The 20714-nt window shown below is 47.5% G+C and overlaps 1 protein-coding gene across 4 annotated transcripts in view; it reads left to right on the forward strand.

Annotated features, from left to right (window-relative positions):
- LOC138580154 (C-type lectin domain family 2 member B-like) overlaps nt 1–20714 on the forward strand; it is a 401198-nt gene that overhangs the window by 164974 nt on the left and 215510 nt on the right. For 3 of the 4 annotated variants that reach the window (XM_069650479.1, XM_069650480.1, XM_069650481.1), the window contains one exon: nt 6994–7074. The exons of the other annotated variant lie outside the window; for it this stretch is intronic. In XM_069650479.1, coding sequence (XP_069506580.1) covers nt 6994–7074 — 81 coding nt within the window. The remainder of the gene's footprint in view (nt 1–6993; nt 7075–20714) is intronic. 4 annotated transcript variants of the gene reach the window in all.

Consider the following 20714-nt stretch of genomic DNA (forward strand, 5'->3'; position numbering starts at 1 on the left):
GCCTCGAGGCACTCAGCCCGCCTCAACGGCCGACGAAAGGCGAACTCCGCCCTGACCATGGTGAGCTGCGCCTCTTCCGCCCGCTGCCGCTCCGCATCTATGCACTGGCCCAACCGCTGCCACACGGAAGACACATCCTGTCCTGGGTCCCCCTGCCCTCCGGCCAATGCCTGCCCCTCCGATGACGAAGGCCCCGAGCCATCATGGCTCCCACTTTCCTGCTGCTGCTGCTGCTGTGCCTGTGCCCTGCCTCCTGCTGCTTGCACATCCTCCAACTGCTGGGGTGCAGTTGCTGGGGTGTCCACCCCGGCTGGACCTACGACTCCCGACTGTGGCAGGGATGGGATCCCCACCGAGCTGGCTGCGTTGGTCGGGGCAGGTCCACAGGGGGCCCTGGTGGCATCGGGGCCGGAAGACGGCATGGAGCACGACTGGCGCATAGTCTCCACAGAGGAGAGGGTCGCCAGAGTGTCCGCCTGGGATGGGGCATCCCTGCTGGTGCATGGTGGTGCAGTCACAGTGTCAGGGACAGTGACATGCACAGGCACCTCCACGGCGACCTGTGCTGCCTCATGCCCCTGGCCCTGGACTGCACCACTTGCACCAGCAGGGATGCCCCCACCAGGCCCCATGCCCCCACCAGGCCCCATGTGCGGCTCAGTGATGGCCTCCTCCTCCTCCGTGGAAACCACCAACCTGGATGTCTCCACGCCGTGTTCCGCCGTTGCAAGCCCCTGTGGGAGCTCACCCACCCCTTCCACTGCAGCTGTGGGGGCATCCCCGCCGCTTGGCTCCACAGCGCCATATCCGCCCTCTTCTTCACCTTGCGCTGTGTAGAGGGAGACATAGAACATAAGCATCAGGGTACTGTACAATGGTTCCCTAGACCGGAAGCAATAGCAGATGAGTGGCACTGTCATACATCACTCCCAACATGTCCCTCCACAACACATGGGTCAGTGCAGGCAAAACACATGCAGTAACAGGCCTGGCGCATGCTATGGACGTTAGCATACATGTCCGAGGGACTCTTGAAACATACAATGTTGTCTTGAGACTCACATGCATCATGGCTCATGCCTATCACATGCAGACACCTCACCGTAGTTCCATCCATCTGGACTCGTACACCCCAGACACCGTGGATACAAGGATAACTAGGCTGCATCAGTGATTCGGAACATTCTCACAGACATGTGTCATGCATCCATGGCATTTACAAGTCACAGACACGCAGGTCAGACACACAGACATGGACACCATACATGTACATGCCATCAGCACCCATCCCTCACCCGCTCCCATGTCCAGGAACAGAGACTGGCATGCTTTCATGTGTCCATTCTGCATAGAGCTCCCCGTGTTGCTGTTGGACACATGCACCAACCATGTGGTTCACACATTACTGGTCTCACATGCATGACCATCATGTCCCAGCATACACACATACGTACATGGCCTATGTCACACATACAGGCAAGTATCAGACAACCAGCACACTGCAACATGCCCTGTCTCACACATCAATGCTTGACCACTTACCGCTCAACTCCAGACGGGCCTGCCTCGGAAGGATCTGGGCGTGGAGCGCTGGGTCTATACGTTCCAGGACCCTCAGCTGGATGGGACTGATGCTGCCCCGGCCCCCCTCCACGAGGCGCCGGGCCTTCATGAGGGTCCTGGACCTCAAATCATCCCAGCGCTTCTTCACATGATGGAATCTTCGGACTGCCACCCCCTCCTCGTTGATGGCAGTCACGATGTCCGCCCAGATCCTATCCCGTCCTTCCCTGTCGGCGCGTCTTGGTCCGAAGAGGGCATCATAATGCCCCAGGACATGCTCCACCAGGACACCAACTTCGGTGGCACTGAAGCTGGTGCCCCTCTGCCTCTTTGGCTGGGGGTTGCCAGTGCTGCTAGATGGTGGTGGGCCCGACATGGCAACCCCAGAGGCAGGAGTGGGTGGGCAAGTGGGTCCTGGGGCTGGGCTGTGGAGCAAGATGGTACTCCAGTCGGGAGTCTTTGGTACCAGCAGGGGTGGTCACAGCAACTGCACCCCTGGCTGATGTGCAGGCAGCAAATGGCAGGGCATGTGGGCAGCAGGCAGTCAGTCAGGCAGCAGCAGATGGCAGGTGGGAGCGTGCTCAGGGCTCTTGGGGGCAGTAATATGGCCTTCTGGGCAGGAGCGTGGTCTTCCGTGTGTTTTCGCGTGGCCAGCTTGATACGGAGTGATTTGGCACGTGAAAATCCTGCACGTCTGCGTGTAATTCGAGGAAAGGCCCTTAGCGTGTAAGCGCGTCAGCACGCGTACGAGATTTCATTGGACCAAAGGCCCTTACAGCGTAAGCGCGTCTGTGGAGTTTCGCGCACGGGCGTTGCCCTGGCAGGGCTTCTCTGTATGTGCTTTTCGTGCGGTGCGTGTGTTTTCCATCCGTTGGGGTTCACACGCTATTACTTCACAGCGGGTGTTGGCTACGCGTTCTTCTACACGCAAGGCAGACGGTGAATGGTACCCCGCTCCCCCCCCAGGCCCGATCGCGTGAAACAGTTCACGCGCACCCCTGGAATACATGCACACGCTCCCCCAGGCCCGATCGCGTGTAAGAACACCCGCGAGCCCCTGGAATACACGTACCCCGCTCCCCCAGGACCGATCGCGTGTAAAAACACCCGCGAGCCCCTGGAATACACGTACCCCGCTCCCCCATGCCCGATCGCGTGTAAAAACACCCGCGAGCCCCTGGAATACACGTACCCCGCTCCCCCAGGCCCGATCGCGTGTAAAAACACCCCCGAGCCCCTGGAATACACGTACCCCACTCCCCCAGGCCCGATCGCGTGTAAAAACACCCGCGAGCCCCTGGAATACATGTACCCCGCTCCCCCAGGCCCGATCGCGTGTAAAACTTCGCGCGCACCCCTGAAATACAAGCGCCCAGGCCAATCGCGTGTGGAACTTCACGCGCACCCCTGAAATACACGCGCCCAGGCCAATCGCGTGTGGAACTTCACGCGCACCCCTGAAATACACGCACCCAGCCCTCACGCGTGTAAAACTTCTCGCGCACCCCTGTAATACACGCACCCAGCCAAAACGCGTGTAAAACTTCTCGCGCACCCCTGTAATACACGCACCCAGCCAAAACGCGTGTAAAACTTCTCGCGCATCCATGGAATACACGCACCCAGCCAAAACGCGTGTGAAACTTCTCGCGCACCCCTGATATACACGCACGCAGCCAAAACGCGTGTGAAACTTCTCGCGCACCCCTGAAATACAGGCACCCAGCCAAAACGCATGTAAAACTTCTCGCGCACCCCTGGAATACATGCACCCAGCCAAAACGCGTGTGAAACTTCTCGCGCACCCCTGATATACACGCACCCAGCCAAAACTCGTATAAAACTTCTCGCGCACCCCTGTAATACACGCACCCAGCCAAAACGCGTGTAGAACTTCTCGCGCACCCCTGGAATACACGCACCCAGCCAAAAAGCGTGTGAAACTTCTCGCGCACCCCTGATATACACGCACCCAGCCAAAACGCGTGTATGACTTCGCGCGCACCCCTGAAATGCATGCACACGCTCCCCCAGGCACAATCGCTGGGCTGTGTATACGGTATTTTTTAAGCGCACATTTTGGCGCACATGTATTGGGACGCTACCGCCTGCTTTCTGTGGCGTACGGGTATGGGCCTGTGCGCGTCTTTGGCCGTGCGCTGTTTTACCCGATTCGATTCCATGAATGCCTGTTGTAGGCGAGCGTCTGGGCGTTCCGCGCACTTGCCTCCTGGACCTCCCCTGTGACGCCCACATTTTCACGAGTTGTTCCCCATTCCGCGTGTCACGCCCCGTTTTCCGCCTACTTTTGGGATGTGCGCCGCGCTATGTGCGAATTCGCTGTGGCTTTATCGCACAGCGTTAGATGACCTGTGCCTAGCATGCGGCGCGCACTTTTTCAGCGCACATCCCACATTTTGCTCGTGCCCGTGCTTCCATGAATGGATGTGCGCTGTTTTCTGTGCGATATTCTGCGATTTTTTTTTCTGTGGCACTGCGAATCGCACATTTTTGCACGCGTGCTCTGGTTTTTCCGCGCACATTATTTCCAGGAATCGGCCTGTTGGTCTCTTGTTTACTGCAGGCAAGAGCTCTTACCGTTGTTGATACATTTAATCAGTGTGGAATGTGCGGAGTCAGATAAAACAAGATTTTTAAAATGCTACTTGTCATTTTTCCCAGTATTTTTAGCAGTTTGAATGCTGTTTTGGTGCTTTATGTAGTTGGGTTCTTGCTCTGCTGTGGTCACATAATTCCATTCCATTTTAATTTAATTTAATTTATTTAACATTTATAAAGCGCTCCCACAGCCCACAGGCATCGAGGCGCTGTTACAGGAATTGTTCGTTTTTCTTAGTTGTGTAATTGTGTTGTTTTTTTTTTGTCTTAGTTACGTATTTATAACGCGCTTAAACACCCAGAGGTTTCTAAGCGCGGACCCGGGGATCGAACCTGTTGTTGCTTCGTGTCGTCTTGCTTCCAAGACGAGCACGCTGCCGCTGAGCTATCCTCCCGGGACAATACCTGACCTCGTACATAATCTAATAGAAGAGAGGTAATAGTTGTTGATACACATAGTTGTTTTTTTATCCAGACATATTATAAAATAAGTATCGGCAATGCCAACATTTTGGGCTTTCGTGTAGGCACAGGAAAGGCATGTGCCAGGCACTGCTGTTCTGGGATTAACTGCCCATTGATGGTAGCAGGTACAAAATGGTGTGAGTACCTGGGCATCTAACGGTAGTGCCTGGCAAATGCCTAATACTTATGCGCAAGCCAAAAGTGTTGGATTTGCCAGTGCTTGCTTTTAACAGGACTTCTCTGAAGGGCACGCATCGTGCTTATGAATAGAGTGGCTGAAGGCAGACCTGATTGAGACATTTTTATTCAATGTCCATTAAAAGCAGAGTTGTTGACTACGATCTGATCACGCATTTAGATCAGTACCTTCATGGCGGAAATGGCATTAAACCGTTTTGTCTCCATGATTTCTTTTGAAAATTCAAAGAAGATGCAGCTGGTCATGAGAGATAGTACCCTACTTATGCACGCGATGAAACAATAAAATAATATTTGTGTGTTTACACCGGAATAAAGTTATTCGTTTATCACAAGAAAACCCAGATAAACATACCTCCTGAACATTGTTGAAAAAACATCCCCGGGAGTAAATAAATAAATAAACGGGAAACCCTATTTATATCTTGTCTATGGCCCATCTGAACCTTTTTCTTCGGTTCCAGACGGTTTCACCAGGGTTCTTTCCCATCGAGTCGATCTCTGGCCCAGAACCCAAGTTGATTCACATGTGACCACGTAGTGAATCTCCATTTCATGCCTGGCCTTTCATGCCATTAATCCCGGGGTACTCTGCTGCATGTTCTGCACGACCAGACTGATATTTGAAGGCATATTTGCAGCAGATCACAGTTTCTGTGACGGAGGAGCTTCTAGGAAGCAATGAGTCCTAAGTGGGGCCAGGAGGCTCATTCTCTTTTGGGATTCTGAAGGGGCCAATGTTCTGAACCTTTCCATTCACTATGTGTCGTTCACCTGTTGTCAATATGTTGAGTTGCGCTCCGTCTTAATCCAAAGCAGCTCAGAGGCGGCCTGTAAATCTCAGATTATTGAGGTGACTACTAAGGCCAGTCAGGGTGAGGCAAACTGGCAATGGCAGAACCCGACAAAACCGAACTCAAGATCATGGGCTCCAAGAGTGGCAATTACATATATGCTCTGACTTTATCAGCGGCCTACTTGCAGTCATTGGAGCAGGTCTGTGTGCACACTTCTGGACTACAGCAATGCTGTGTATATAAATCTTCCATTGCATTTGATGAAGAAGTTCTACCTCGTGCGCATTGCTGCACCCTGGATATGGAGCTGAGGTTTCCGCTGTCAGCACCGAATCCCCATTTTATGCAATCTGGTCTTTCTGTTTAAAAATGACACTGGCCCTAATGGCCTTTAAAGCTTTGTGTGTACTTGCCCTCCATGGCGTGGCTGCTCAGTCACAGATCTGGTGGACAGGTCCCACGCAATCTTTAGTAGAACCTGGTCAGACCCGAGCTGGAAAGCACACCTTTCTGGGTGCTATGAAAGGCCGTCTTCTTCCACGTGGCCTTTCTTTTCCTGGTTGCTTGTGGGTCTCTTTTAATCCTGTGCAGGCAGATGCCCCCTACATTGCCGGTTGTTACTGTGACCAATAAAACATGATGGGATCCTTTTGAAATGCCAAATAGATTGTACAAGATGAAAAGCATGTTTCCTAAGGGGTTCAGTTGTATAGCTTTACTCCTCTGTGCCACGCCCCTTCTGTTTTCACTGTAGCTCTCTTCATTCCTCCTCTCGTGGAGACAGTCTCGCTTCTGCCCACACTAGTGTCCTTTCCTACTCCCTCTCTCACACTGCACCCCCGTCTCTTTGTGACTCACGCTCTATCTGTCCCTCTCTATATTTTCAACTCTTTCTTCTTCACCTCTCTTATCTCTCAGCCCCTCTTTCTTCTCTCCCTCTCTCTCTCTCTTCCCCCTTTGTCTTCCCGTGGATTTGCTCCCTTTCGTTCCATGCAGTATTTACCATCTGCACTCTAATTGGCCCATTTCCAAATATAATTCATATTTGATTATTTTTATTTTCTTCATTTTAGTTATGGGGTTTGTAGAGCACCAAGCATGCCCTCTAGTTTTACATCTCTTGCTTCAGGGCAGGCTAGCAGGAGGTAAAAGCAAGAACTCGTTTGCAGTAAACCATAAGCACTACGAGGTGCTAGAGCAGGCCTATCGGGGAGAATTGTAGAGAGCCATTTCACCTCCCATTTATGCAGATTGGAATAAGCTACTTGATCAGTGAAATGTCAGTAAGAGTGGGTGGTGATGTCCGTCCCTCACTAGAGTTGTATTCATTTAGGTCTTTTTTTCTTTTCAGGTTCACCAAGGTTTCACTGGCCACTCCTGGTTGCTGTGGTTTTTGCTTTAATCGTAGTGGCATTAATAGTGGCTACTTCAGGTGAGTTTCCAGGACATTATCTTAAGTCTTGGTATTTAAATATCCTTTCAGCTAATCTAAAAAGCTATGTTGTTTCTTTGCTGTGGGCTGTATCATATAGTTGTGTTAGCAAAACACTATACGTAAGGATACATGACTCTTTATTTAGGAACATGTAAAAACCACTGTGCAGTGTGTTTCCGATCATTGGAGTTGCAGGTGCTGCTCTGCAGAACAAGCCTTTTCTCTCTTTATCTGCTGGCCGGAGGAGGAGATAGAAATGTCCACACCAGCACGGATCGTGTAGTGTGCACAGTGTATTTCTGTGGGACGGCTGGATGCTCTTTCCGCTAGTGGCGTGGTGTGGTCAGCCCGGCCCCAGTGGAGGTTGCCAGACACAAGAGGAACATGTATTTTCTGTACTCCTTTCGGTTTTTTGTGCTAACGGGACTGCCAACGGGTTCCCGTGCCAACCCATATTGAACTCAAGCTTGAAACACCCTCGGGACGGGCGGGGGAGGGGGGTTGTGTGCTTACGACTACTGTAAGTGCCATATTGATATAAGTGGAATTTTGTTCTGAGGTGATCTTGCCTAATATCCAGTAGCCGTTTGAAGAGTAAAGACAAGATCGGGTCCTTTCCCAGTAGTTGCAGTCCTTGACGAACTAACACCGCAGGCAATTTCCTAATCCCGCTTTTTGTTACAAGTGACTGTGATCTATGCTAGGTGATGTAGTGAAAAAGAAAGCCATATGCAAAAGTGGGGTCCCGCGATAGTGTTGGAACACAGGTACCCACGGAAATGGTACGTACCTCCTATAAATACGGGGCAAGGACTCCAGACGTTATGAATCAGTCAAAAGTACCCCTAGTGGGTAAAATACAGTAAACATACTGGCAGAGAGTGATCCTGTGCAGGGCCAAAACATTAGAGACTCCACCTCAGACTTCGGGGACATTGACAACAGCTTCTTGCTAGAAATGTGCTATTCCATTAGGGATATTGTCATGGGAGGTTCGGGAATTGCCCCGACGGAGGCAGAAATAGAGGAAATATTCTCTAATGGAGAGGACAGCCAGCCCTTTGAGGGTTCGGGGGGCAGAATCTCGGACCTACCCAGGGAGGGGTCAGCCCTTGTCTGCCTCTCCAAATCTATATCCAGATCTCAGTGGAGGAGATTCAACTGGAAAATGGAATCGGCATAACAGTTCAAATAGTAGCACTGTCACAGGCACATCAGGCATATCTAAGCCTTCGCCGGGGGTGCTACACTTTGCTGTGAGCATTTTATTAAAACTTTGTGGTGCTATACTGGAAGAGGTACAGAGCAGGATGGGGCTCTCGCTACCTACTTTGGATCATAGGCAGCAGTGGCACCTGAGGAAATTGTGGCCTTAGCAAACAGGGGAAAAAAGCCACCTAGACACGAACATATCGCCAGTTTGCCAAGTGGTGGAGGTCTCCAACCCTGACCTTTCCATCTTTACGACTAGAAAGAAAGCGACTAGGCACCAAAAGCGCCTGTCTAGATATGCTGCTACACTGACCAGTTGGCTTATAAGAGACGACAATGTGAGATCCTTGGAGAAAGAAGTCGATTATCAAGTTACACAGGAAAATACAAAGGCTAGAACGGTGATGGAGCCCGCCAATCGGGAGGGTCCTGCCTTTAAATCTTAAGTAACTCCTACCCATGGTTTACCGGATCAAGGAATCTAAAAAGTAAATCCACTTGTTTTCACCATTGGCCGAGGGCCATTGACTTCTGCAGAAAACTGGACTAACGGAGCTAAACTAATGTTGTTGTGCCAAAAAGTTTTATCTCTTAGAGCTCTCTAATAATTTTAGCTTTGTTAAACCAGTGATTTAAAATGGAGTTAACTTTGCACAAGTGCATTGCATAGCTCCCAAGTTGCCCCGTATTATCCATGACCATCAGGCTGATCTAGGAAACTTGGGATACGAGATTGATAGCCCGTCTCACGTATGCCAACCAATTATAGTGAAGCCTCTCCCCCCGGGCACGCCAAAAGTAATGAAGATCAGTTAAAGACATTTGATGCCCATTTTAAAAAAAAAAATGGTTAAACAATTAATGGATAGTAAATGAATTGCTAAGTTTGCCAGCTGGAACCCCAGGGGCCACCGTCATTATTTAGGGAAAAAGGGCTCCCTTTCTTTGTTGAATACAACTTCTTATTCCTACAAGAAACATGGCTTACCTTCCCTATACAATTTGAGGGGTGCACACTGTTTCAAGAAATGGCTGAAAAAGATGCTAAAGGTAGACCATACGGAAGCCTAATTATTGGCATAAAGCAATCCTTCCACACACACACCTCGAAACTCCACACTAACAACAAAAATATTTTGCCCTCTGACGTTTGTGTTTCTGGTGAATGGGCAACAGGGCTTGGACTGCACTCACAAGTGTATCGATTCTCTACTTCTATCCTGGTTGTCTGCCCCAGAGCAGGAATTTTAATGGGTGGGGACCTAAATGCAAGGCGCATAGACCAAACCCTGTGTGCTAATTATAGGAATATAAAACCAAATAGTACTGTGGTTAGAAATCGGGTGAACTGTAAGGGTGCCCTGTGGATGAATTTTTATCAAAGAATGGGACTTGATTCTTTTAAATGGGAGAACCACCAGTGATTATCCAGGGCAGACCACGTGACGCTTGCAAAATAAGAAATGTACTCCGGATTACTTTTTCGGGAAGCAATGCATGTGCGGAGCTAGTTGTCCCTTAAGGTCTGTGACATGAACTTTAGCGACCATTCTATGCTTGTACTTTCTTCAGCAATGTTAAAAGTCCCCCATAGGAGGCGAGGTGGGATAGGCGCAGAAGTAAACCATGCAGAAAGTTCCATGCGTTGGGCCCAGAGGAACACCGGCCAGGTGTCTTTTCAAGCCAAGTAGATTCCCCTCTGTGGCCCGCTCTCCCTTGCTCGGCTAGGGGGCTGTGGGTCATGGGACCACCTCAGTAAAACACTCGCATCCTTTTGACATCAACATTCGAGATGCAAAGCGTGCGCTGAGAAGAAATATTAGGAAGGCCAAAGACGCAGCTGGGTGCAATGGAAAGGCAGACCATGAAGTTAAAACAAGCTTATAGATTGTGGCTGAACCGACTTGCTGATAAAACTGTACGATGGCAACAGATGTTTGTCGCACTTTATAGCAGAAGACCTAGAACGCTATGGCGGATGCTCTCGGCTGCAAAGGGCGACAAAAGAGTAGTCCACCCCATTGGTGAACAGAGATGGCTTGTCCACCTGCAGGAAACAGGGATCCAACCCATTTTTGTAAGTGAAGGAACGACAAGGTGTTGTTGGTCTCAATGTATAAGTTTAAATGAGATTTACCTGGCTGTACTTCAGTTAAAAAGTACAAGGGCCCCGGGGGCCAAATGCGTTGTCAAATGAAATGATGTTACCGGTGTCCTGGAGAGAAGCAATCTTGCTCCCTATCTACAAGAAGGGAGACAGGGAGGTACTATAGATTGCTTTCCTCATTAGACGTGTTAGGTAAACGATTTGCCTCTGTAGAAGTGGGCGGCGAGAAAAACATCCTTGATCCGATGCAAACAGGGTTTCGCTAGGCTCTGATTCCACTCACATCAGGTTGATGGACAAACTGAATAGGGAGGCAGTGACTAGAGGCAGCCCAGCCCAGCCCTGTACCTGATCTACGTCGGTTTTAGTGCGGCGTTTGATTCAGTGAACCGTGCTATTTGTGGCAGAAATTGAGAGGACTGTCCTGCCCCGAATGGCTGCTTACAATTCTGCTTGGCCGGCACACTGACACTGAGACGGGTGCGAGGGTGCAACTAGATGGGGCTGATGCACTATCGTGCATGGTGAGGCTGAACAGGGTAGTCAAGCAGGGTTGTGTGCTGGGTCCCCTATTGCTTAACTTCTATCTGGCTGACTTGCCAAGTTCTGACTACTGTTGGTTACCCAGTTAAACTGGGAACCACTTCTGTTTCTTGTACGCTTTTCGCGGACGACCTGGTCCTTACGGACCGAACAGTAGGGGGAGTCCGAGCCAACTTCCAGGCCATGTTATGCTCAGAGCAACGATGTGCGCATTAACACGAGCAAAACTAAAGTAATGGTTGTTGCTGGACACAAAATAAACTGGGTTACCCTGGACACTCAAATTGGAAACATTGAGTACATAGAGCATTACCCATACCTGGGTCTGGAGCTGAAGGCAAAAGGAGATTGATTACAAGAACATCAGAGAAAATAAACCAAGTGAAGCACGACAATTGGCTCTCTCGATTAACCAATTTGCAATGTAAACTGCAGGCTTTTCAATTGAAGGAATCATTAGGCTTTACAATCGATGCTTTTGTCCAACGATATTATATGGCTTGGAGGCCCTGACCATGCGGGACCTGAAATGGTTGAATGTGCTTGAAGGCAATTCTTGGATGTTGATACTGAAGCTGGCCCCTTCGACTCCCATGACATGTATTCGCCTGGAAGTAGGGTTGGTCTCCCTTGATGATACGCAGAGGGCTGCTGTACATTAAATCTCGAATGCAACCCTTGTGCCCACTGCTTGACATGTTGGCAGGTAGCTACGAGTCTGAGCACCTGGGCCCTGCCAGTTTTGTGCAGTTACATGAAGACTGCTTTGCCTGTATCGAGTGGACCCCAGATTATGAGAGGGGTACCAGTTACAATACTTTGAAAAGTATGTTTAAGAATAAGACCGAACGCTGGGACTGGATTGATAACTGCGAACATTTGTATTGCCTCCAGAATTATAAGTATGTGGGCTGTGCATACTTACCTAAAAACACAACCATATGTGTGACTGCCATTACTGGTTACACAAGGTGTATATACTAAAATGCCCGGCATGTTCTCACTGAATGCAGCGAGCTGGGTGCTATCTACATGTGCACACTGGGCCATTTTGGGAGCCGTTAGATTCTATTAAGACAATTGAGTTTTTGGAATACTGTTCGAACACAGACTCTGAGGCTATGCACGTTTCACTTTTTGCCTCTGCAACCAATTTCAAAGCACCTTAAAAAATGAAGGAACAAATCAGCCAAAGAATTTAAGCCTCATTACAAGTTTGCCGGTCCAGGAACTACGGTACCGGTAAGCTTGCAGATACCGTAGTTACCGGACCGGCAAACTACGAGTTCTGTTCGCGGGTGCCTTTTCAGGTCGGACCTGGCAGGCAGAACGGCACCCACGAGCAGAGCATGTCGGATGCATCGGCCTCCCCATTCTCATTGAGCCCTAATGCTCAATGGGAATGGGGGTAAAAGTTTCCGTACAATGGCAATGAGGAAATACAGGGTCCGTCAGGGTTGTAATGGTCCTGTATTTCCCCATTGCCATGGGCCTGAAAAATCCACAAGTTTGGCGGCAGCCTGCCGGTTTACTGGCAAGGCTACCATCAAACTTGTAATGAAGCCCAATGTGTTTTGTTTACTTTATTGGATAAGTATATGTTGGGTTTGCCGTTTGAATATTATGTGCGGCTAAACCTTTTATGTTTTAATGTCTTATTTGTATTTGCATTTTTGACAGATATATACATTTATCTATAATCTGTACCTCATGTTTTAGAGGGTTCTGATAATGGTGAATAATATTAATTGTTGCTTTTTGCCAAATGAAATGTTTTTATGGTTTTGTATAAGTTCTTATGAACTAACACAAATAAATAATAATAAAAACCACTTTCTTTTGTAACATTTGCAATAAATGTTAAACAAATCTGGTAAGCATCCCACCAGCCCACATTCCTGACACATTTAGTTAGGAAAATCATGTTGCAAATGAGGCATTTTTTGGGCTGGGTTTTCCGCAGATCAACAAAATGCGCACTTTCTGGACGTAATCCCAAAATTGCCTTTGAGATTATTTTCGATTTTTTACACCGCTATCTTTAGCAAAGAATGGGTGCACACCGAAATAATTTTGAAAAACTGATTAGCCAAACTTGAGAAATGTACCTTTTTAAAAAAAAAAAAAGAAAAAAAGAAAACACATTGTTATATTCGTATACAGAGTAGGTCCGAAAGAGAGGAAATCCTCATTAAAAATGAGTTATTTGTATTACCTATTAAAAAGAAACAAACATTGGCAAAGCCAATAGTTTTGGCGTCGCTTTTCTTTTCATTTATAGGCACCATTGTGCAAGGGGAGAGCGCAAAGTTTCAAAGTAGGATACGAGAAGGATTGCAGGTGTGCAAAGGAGGAAACCATTGAGAGAGGGTACCATTGATGGTGAGCAGGAGATATGAGCAAGTAAGGACGAAAGTGGGAGGGTAAGAGAAAAACCAAGGTTGTTAGAGAAGAAGTGAGAGTTGGAGAAGATGGATTGAGGGTGCAGAAGAGGCTAATTGACACAGAGCGTAATAGTGCGAGAAAGAGAGTGAAAACTGAAGGCGCAACGGGGAGACGACGCACAGAGTGTGGCAATGCATGGAGAGTGTGAAAGCACAGTGTATGGCGGCTAGCATAGGGGGTGGGACAGTTATTATTACTATGGTATTTACTGAGCGCAGATCTAGCTTCAAGAAGAGCAACAGTGTGCTTTACAGAGTTATACAACAATACAGATACATAACGAAGCACTTTACAGAGGTAACAGTACAGATGCATAACTGAGTGCTTTTCAGGGAGAACAGAAATACAGCGGGCGGGGGGTAGAATACAGAAGGGCCTAGAGGGGTACAACTTTACCAGGTGGCGGGAAGGAGAGGGGCGAGCAGCGTCTGGCGAGTCTGGTGGCGACGTTGGCGGCGTGATGGCCTAGGTGTTGAGGTGGAGAATTAGAGGTGGGTCTTGATTTCTTTTCTGAATTGTAAGAGTGTGGGGGCGAGTCTGATGATGATTGGGAGGAGGTTCCATAGTGTTGGGCATAGGCAGAGAAGGCTTGTTTTCTGGTCCTTTCCATTTTGCAGCAGCGGATTTCAAGTCTGCATGTGTCCTGGCTTCTGGGGGTGCACTGTCCGCCGGAGATAATGAGTTTCTCAGCGAGGTAGCTAGGAGACTTGAGGGCGACTGCCTTGTAGATGATGCAGCAAGACATAAAGGTGAATCGTGCGTGCAGGGGGAGCCAGTGAAGGTCGATGAGGGCCGGGGTCGTATACGAGTAGACCCTTGATGAGGTGTGTGGCCGCATGCAGGATACTTTTTAGGAGCACAAGGAAGGGCGACGGGAGGCCTTCATGGAGGGCATTGCCCCTATCCAGGTGGGATAGGCCCAGTGCTTGAATGGCGGATCTAGAGCTGTCGGGAGGGTGGAAGGGCTTGACTTTCTACAGGTGGGAGAAATGATACCAAGCTGTCAGAGTTTTCTTAGCTATGTGTGCCTTGAAGGAGAGGTGTTTGTCGATTTGGAACCCGAGGGACTTGGCGCTGGGGGAGAGCTCGGGTGTAAAGCTCTCAGAGTTCATGGTTGATACCCAGGTCTGTATGTGATACTGCAAGGAGAGAGTGTGGGACAAGGTAACAGTGCAAGGATAGAGTGTAGGCGGAGTATGACAGTGCACGGAGAGACTGGGGAGAGTGTGACAAATAAGGAGAACACACACAAACAGCTCAAACCTACACACCCACAAACACATATTAACAAAAACAGGATTTCTCTACAATGTGTGGGTTGTAGGCAAAGGAAGAATCACTTTACCATCAAACTTTGCACTCAAAGTGCCGCCTGCCAGTGTTTTCTCAAAGCAGTCTTCTGAGAGTTAATGACTTAATTGGAGTTGTAAACGAGCTACCGGTGTAACAAAAATGTCTGCTCGGAGAAAACACTGGGAGGCATTTTGAGTGCAAAGTTTGATGGTAAGGCTTGATTAAAATGAGCTGGAACAGTTCCCAAGAGGAGGTGTTTCAGGCGGGGAGGGGCAGGAACTGGGTGGGAATGGCCATAAGGATTAGGATGGCCATGGGTTGTCAATGGGTGGGCAAATAACCAAACCACACCTACAAGCTTTGTGTCCCTCCTCACATGCCAATTCTCCCTATCTGTACTATAATGCAATAGTTTCAGCCTATAGGTAGTGCTAAAGCGCCGACTAATATTGCAAACTAAAAAAGATGGAGGGCAAAATCTATTAACATGATGGGAATGAAGAAATTAGATGAAACTTCATAGCGGAACAGACTAGCCATACACTGATGCAATCATTTGCAACTGGAGGAACGCACCACCATAAGATGAAAGTTTGCATGAGGAAGGGACCCAATTGGAAAGTCAGTTTGTCTCGAGCTAGTTTGTCCCAAATTATAGTCCTCCTTGATATCAGTGGCCTGTTCCAGGTTTTATTTTGCAAACCTGTCAACCCTACATCGGTGAGGTGCACCTTAACTCTTAGAGCCACTAACTGAACAGAAATGTCAAAGGCTCTAGTGGTTTCACACTTTGGTTGACAAAAGGAATACTTCGATTTCCTTGGTGGTTGAGCAAATGCCGGTGGCCGCTGGGGGTATGTTTACCTGCTGCTTCCTTTCACATCACTTTGGCTTTTCCTGCTGTGCTGAAATTACCGCAATTTCGAAACCGTGAGAGAGTTTTCTGGCACTGTCCTTCATTCAATGTATCTTGGGTCCCATCTCCCATTTACAGCCTCGGATGAAGAGTCGGTTCAGACTCGAAACACGTGTCAGGCTACTTTCCAAATAAATCCATCGGACTTATAACCACATCTCTTTTCAATGACTTGCAACACATGCCTATATTGCACTCTTGGGCGCAGTGCGACTAAGAATTGCCCGTGCTCTCTGTTTACCAATGCTATTCAGTGAAATGTTGGGCGCTACAGGTGTCTCAGAAGAGTTGCGTGCTACCAGCAGAGCCACCATTGTCACTGTATGTTAATATTCTTCTGACTGATCAAGTCGTGTCCCCAAAGCAGCGCACAACTTTGAGACAAGGAAGGAACGAACTGCAGGATATTCTGTGCACGGGAGGGAGGAGAAGCAGTAGCGATACCCTCAACATCCTGCAATGTTACCCTCAACATCCTGCAATGTTGGGCATAGGGAGCCAAAGGAATCGACCGTACATATTCGTACTCGGAGCCGGAACTGATGGCAACTGTGATTTGAGAAAGGATTGATCACAAGTCTTTCCATTAGTGATGAGATTTTATTTCTTTTTTTAAACCAAACCAACTGAATGTTAAAAATTAACTACAGGGGATCTCTGAAAGAGTGGGCTGGTAATTCTTTAGTAATTATGTGCAGATTGGTGCTAATGGAATGCTGGAGTGTATTACACCTGTTTATAATGCTGAAACTCATTTGGAAAATATCCTGCACCCCAAGACGCCTCTGTGGAAATTAAGTAATTATATTTAATCAATTAATGCTTGTGCAATAATAAAATATCACATTTAATCAACTGCTGCTTAAATATTAATGTACCCATTTTCATTGTGGATTGATCATCGTGAACCGATTTTCAATCCAAATTAATTAAATCCCACAATCCAAACAAACCTATTCACCCCCAAAACCATCCTGGATCACTTCTTTTCCTAGTTTTTGGCCAAATCTATTGTTTCACAACGTGTTGCCTTCTGTGAATGAAGGTAACTCTGGTGTGTGTACAAATCTAAATTGCATAGAATAAAATGATTTGGTCCAACAGTGCAGGCTTTCAAACGCTCTCCAATACTTTGATGTACAGATTAAAAGAGTGAGACCAGATGGGTTTATCTGGTGAATAATCGACGTTCTCTTTAGAGAAATATCATGCCCTTCTAAGGTTAAACTAGATGCACCAGATGGTTTACCCATAAAAAATCATTGAAATTCCCCCATTGTTCATCATAACGTGCTTCTTTGCATTGCTTATAAAACATAGTGTTCTCATATTTAGATAGAACTTGCACATCTAAAATCCAATCCTCTACTGTTGGGGTCAATATGTATTTCAAGGTTATTGTTTATTGTATTGATTCAGGTTTATGTTGTTACCTGGATGATAGCCTGCTGGCCTAGTAACATTTGCTTTGTACTTGATATGTTTCTTTCTTGTTGAAAATAAGAAATAAAGTTAAAAAAAAACAAAAAAAAAACGAGATGCTCCAGGCCAAGGGAGCCCATCCTCTTGAAGAATTCATGTTTCTGCCATCAGTTTCTTTTCATGGTGGTGGGTAATCTGTCATCCCTCTTTTTTGTACCGCCTTTGAGAACAACCCGACTGCCTGAACTCTGAAAATGTTGGACTTTCTGAAGTGAAATAAAGGAAAACTTGGAACTATTAAGGAATGTGCCTCCCATTCCAGGGAGCCTAACGCCTTTAGCCAAATACTATGTTGAATCTTTTCCTAATGGATATTTATGTTTAGGCAGGGGATACTTGTCTTAAATCTATCTAAGGAGCAAAGTGCCATACTGCAATCGTGTTCTTTTCTCTGAATTGTTCTCACTTATATACAATATGCAATGATCATATTCACCTCTGGTGGGAAGATAAAAGCAATTGTCTGCTTCTTCCTCTCAGTATACTCCCATTTTCAAAATGAACTTGATGGTAGCTGTATTAAGCCAGGATTTGTCCTAAGGAAGAATTGTTCCTATCCAATCTCCCTAAATAAGGCCACCTCCCAGTCATCCTCTGCAGTCCTTTTCAATTGCAGGCAGTGCAAGGCTGAGTTCAACAGAGCAGACACGTTTACCCTGAAAGGATTACCTAAGCCATTGAATGATGACTGCTTTAGATCTTCACGTTACTGCACGCTAGACTGGATTTGTCTCTGTGCATGCATGATTTCCGTTCATGAAAAATAATCTTTCCTTTGACTGTAAAGATTTATGGACCTCGATTGAGGCAAACGCATGGATGGAAACACCTGACCTGGTAAGAAATGAAGCCATGTATACGTCCCTTGAATTATCACTCTCTAGACTCCTTCGAAAAATAAGATTCCAGAGGCAAACATCGTCTCAAAATGAACACCTCCAAGATCAAGGCTTTGTCTGTCTTTGTGCCAGCCGTTTAATGTGTGGTCTTGTGAAAAGAGTATACAGTAAGAGCACTTTAGTCCCCCCCACCCACAGCTAAAAGAGAAACATTGGATGTCCTCTTTGAATTTATGATGACCTCGGGGATCAAACCGCAGTAGCCAAGTTTGCAGGCCAGTCTCTTCACCACTGCACTATAACCTGATGAAAAATAAGAAAGCACTAAAGGTGAGATATCTCATTTCGGTACTGCAAGTCAAACATGCACACCTTTTTAATGTTTTCAAAAACACTATTAGAAGTAAATATTCTCTCTTGGTTTTGTGTGTGTGTTGATTTTTCGAAAGGCAAATGCCATTAGTCCTGTGCAATTTGGGTGGTTATGCAAAGCCAATTTAACTAAATGTGCATATTTCACCTTGATATGCTAATTACTGGCGTCGTCACAGCCCATTGCGTTTGTTGATGTGTGTCCCCCACACTTACATTTTTCGGACTTGACCCCTGCTGCTGATGGATCTGGGAGCACAAGTTGATCCCAGATCCAATATCTGAAAGGAATTTTTCTTAATGCGAAGAGGGCCAGTTTAATACTTCTGTTAAATCAAGAGTCACATTGCCATCCTCCGAAGAGGTAGTGCTCATAAACATGCTTTTGGAGCTTTGTGCTGGCTGCTTTGTCGAGTACTTTTAAAAGAAATGGTACGTTCTTAATAGGACGGTAGTTGTCACAGTTCTCCGTATCAAGAGAGGTTTTTTTTTCATTTTATTTTTAAAGAAAAAGATGACCAATGCTTGTGTTTTAGCAGATGGAATGGTGCCATCTGTAAGGGAGGCATTCTATTCAATATTAGCACATTGACTGCCTCATCACGAGTTTGGCGGTAACCCTTAAATGCGGCAGTAACGCTATTACCGCTGCATTTAAGGGTCCGCCAAATCATGGGCTTGGCGGATTTACCCCCAGCTTTGAGCTGGGGCAAATCTGCCTTGATTTTGCCGATTTCTGGTGCTATTACCGCCAGCGGTAATAGCGCAGAACATTCCCCATTGGGCCCATGGGGAATGGGCCCAATGGGGAATGGGAATTTACCTTTCCGCCAAACCCGTGATCCGGTAACGCTAATAGCCCCGGCGATAATACCTCCAGGGTTACCACCCAACTCGTGATGAAGCCCTTATTCTACACAGTCCTGGATGACATAAAGAGGGCACGGATCGCCTATGCAGCCCATGGGGTTGATACTATTTATAGTGGTTTTGCTGTTCATCAAACTATGGCCCTTAAACTTTTGGTAGTTCGCACCTTTCTCATGCAAACTTTCCGACCGCGGGACATTCAGCTGCGGTTGGATCACGTAGCTCCGGTTTTCTAAGGGGTTTAGGATTTTGAAAACATTATCTCTAAGGCCTCGCTACTCAGATGAACATAACAGTTTGTCTGTGCTTCAATTCAATAATGTCAAGTTTGTTAGAAGTGTTGTGACCCTTTGGGTCCTTGCACAATTTTTCTTTTGAGTATTCTGAGGGCACCCTGGAGTTGTGAAAAAAGAGATGATTCATCACTTCTACTTTTGTATTCAGCCATTTTGTTGTACACCTTGAGCAATGCATGTTTTATGCTTTCCCTTTAGAGTGTATTACATTGTGGTAAGGCAAAATCTCTTGGCAGCACCTCATATTTTATATGGTTATTTGACATGTACAATACAATGTTAATACAGTGAACTGCCTAGCCCTCCAACACAGGGCACGCATCCCTGCCCTTAATATTTATACATTTGACCAATCCAGAAAGTTTGGCCCTTCTCCCCAAGGGGGAGCCACACCCTTTGGGACTAGGGAGGTGAGACTGCTATACAAAACACTCCTTAGGGGACAGGGCACGCATGTGGTTAACCCCCCACCACTCCTCTTAGGGGGACAAGGAATCCCCAGTAGATGAGTCTACAACATCTCCCTTAAAGCCAGTGACCCCAGTGTTTGTTGGCTATATGGGATTTGATCAAAATACCAGTGTACAGGTGCCTTTAAATGTGCATGGTTTGGTTGCTGACCCTCCCGTGCTGATCAAAACTCAGCCAATGGGGGTTGTGTCTCTCATTGCAGAGAGAGGTGTAAAAAGGCCTAGACCCTTACCTGAGGAGGAACCAGCCAGCCAGAGCAATGCTGCGCTTAGCGGAAGCCTACGCCGCTGCGCAGAGCCAGCACATTCTGGAGGCAGGACCACGTGGTGGGCACAGTGGTGCCGAGCTCAGGAGGGCAGAGAGGCCCCAGCGATAAGGTCTCCGATGCTGAGCGACCAAACTGCCACTGACGCAGCAGACCGACGTGCCGCCGAACGACGGCGCTGGACGAAGAAGCAAAGACAGCGAATCGACCACCCGAGAAGCGCGGCTCTCATGCTTTAGGAACTGCTGCCTCCCCCTGCAGGGGAACACCTCAGGTACGAGGTTCATGCCAGGGGAAAGGGAGGAGGAGAGCCGAACTCCGAGACACTCCAAAAGAGAACAAGAATCGATAAGCAACCAGAAAAAGTATCCAGGGACCCTTGCGGGACTATAAGAAACAAGAGAAAAAGAGAAACACCCCAAGGGCGCGAATCCGTACCCAATAGCCTGCGAGGGGTTACCAGAGACCACAAAGCAAGAGAAACACCCTGCGGGGGTCATCCTCAACCCAATAAACGGATAACCCG

This window comes from Ambystoma mexicanum, chromosome 3p, assembly GCF_040938575.1.
Source record: "Ambystoma mexicanum isolate Mex_15411 chromosome 3p, UKY_AmexF1_1, whole genome shotgun sequence".
In the NCBI taxonomy this organism is placed as follows: domain Eukaryota; kingdom Metazoa; phylum Chordata; class Amphibia; order Caudata; family Ambystomatidae; genus Ambystoma; species Ambystoma mexicanum.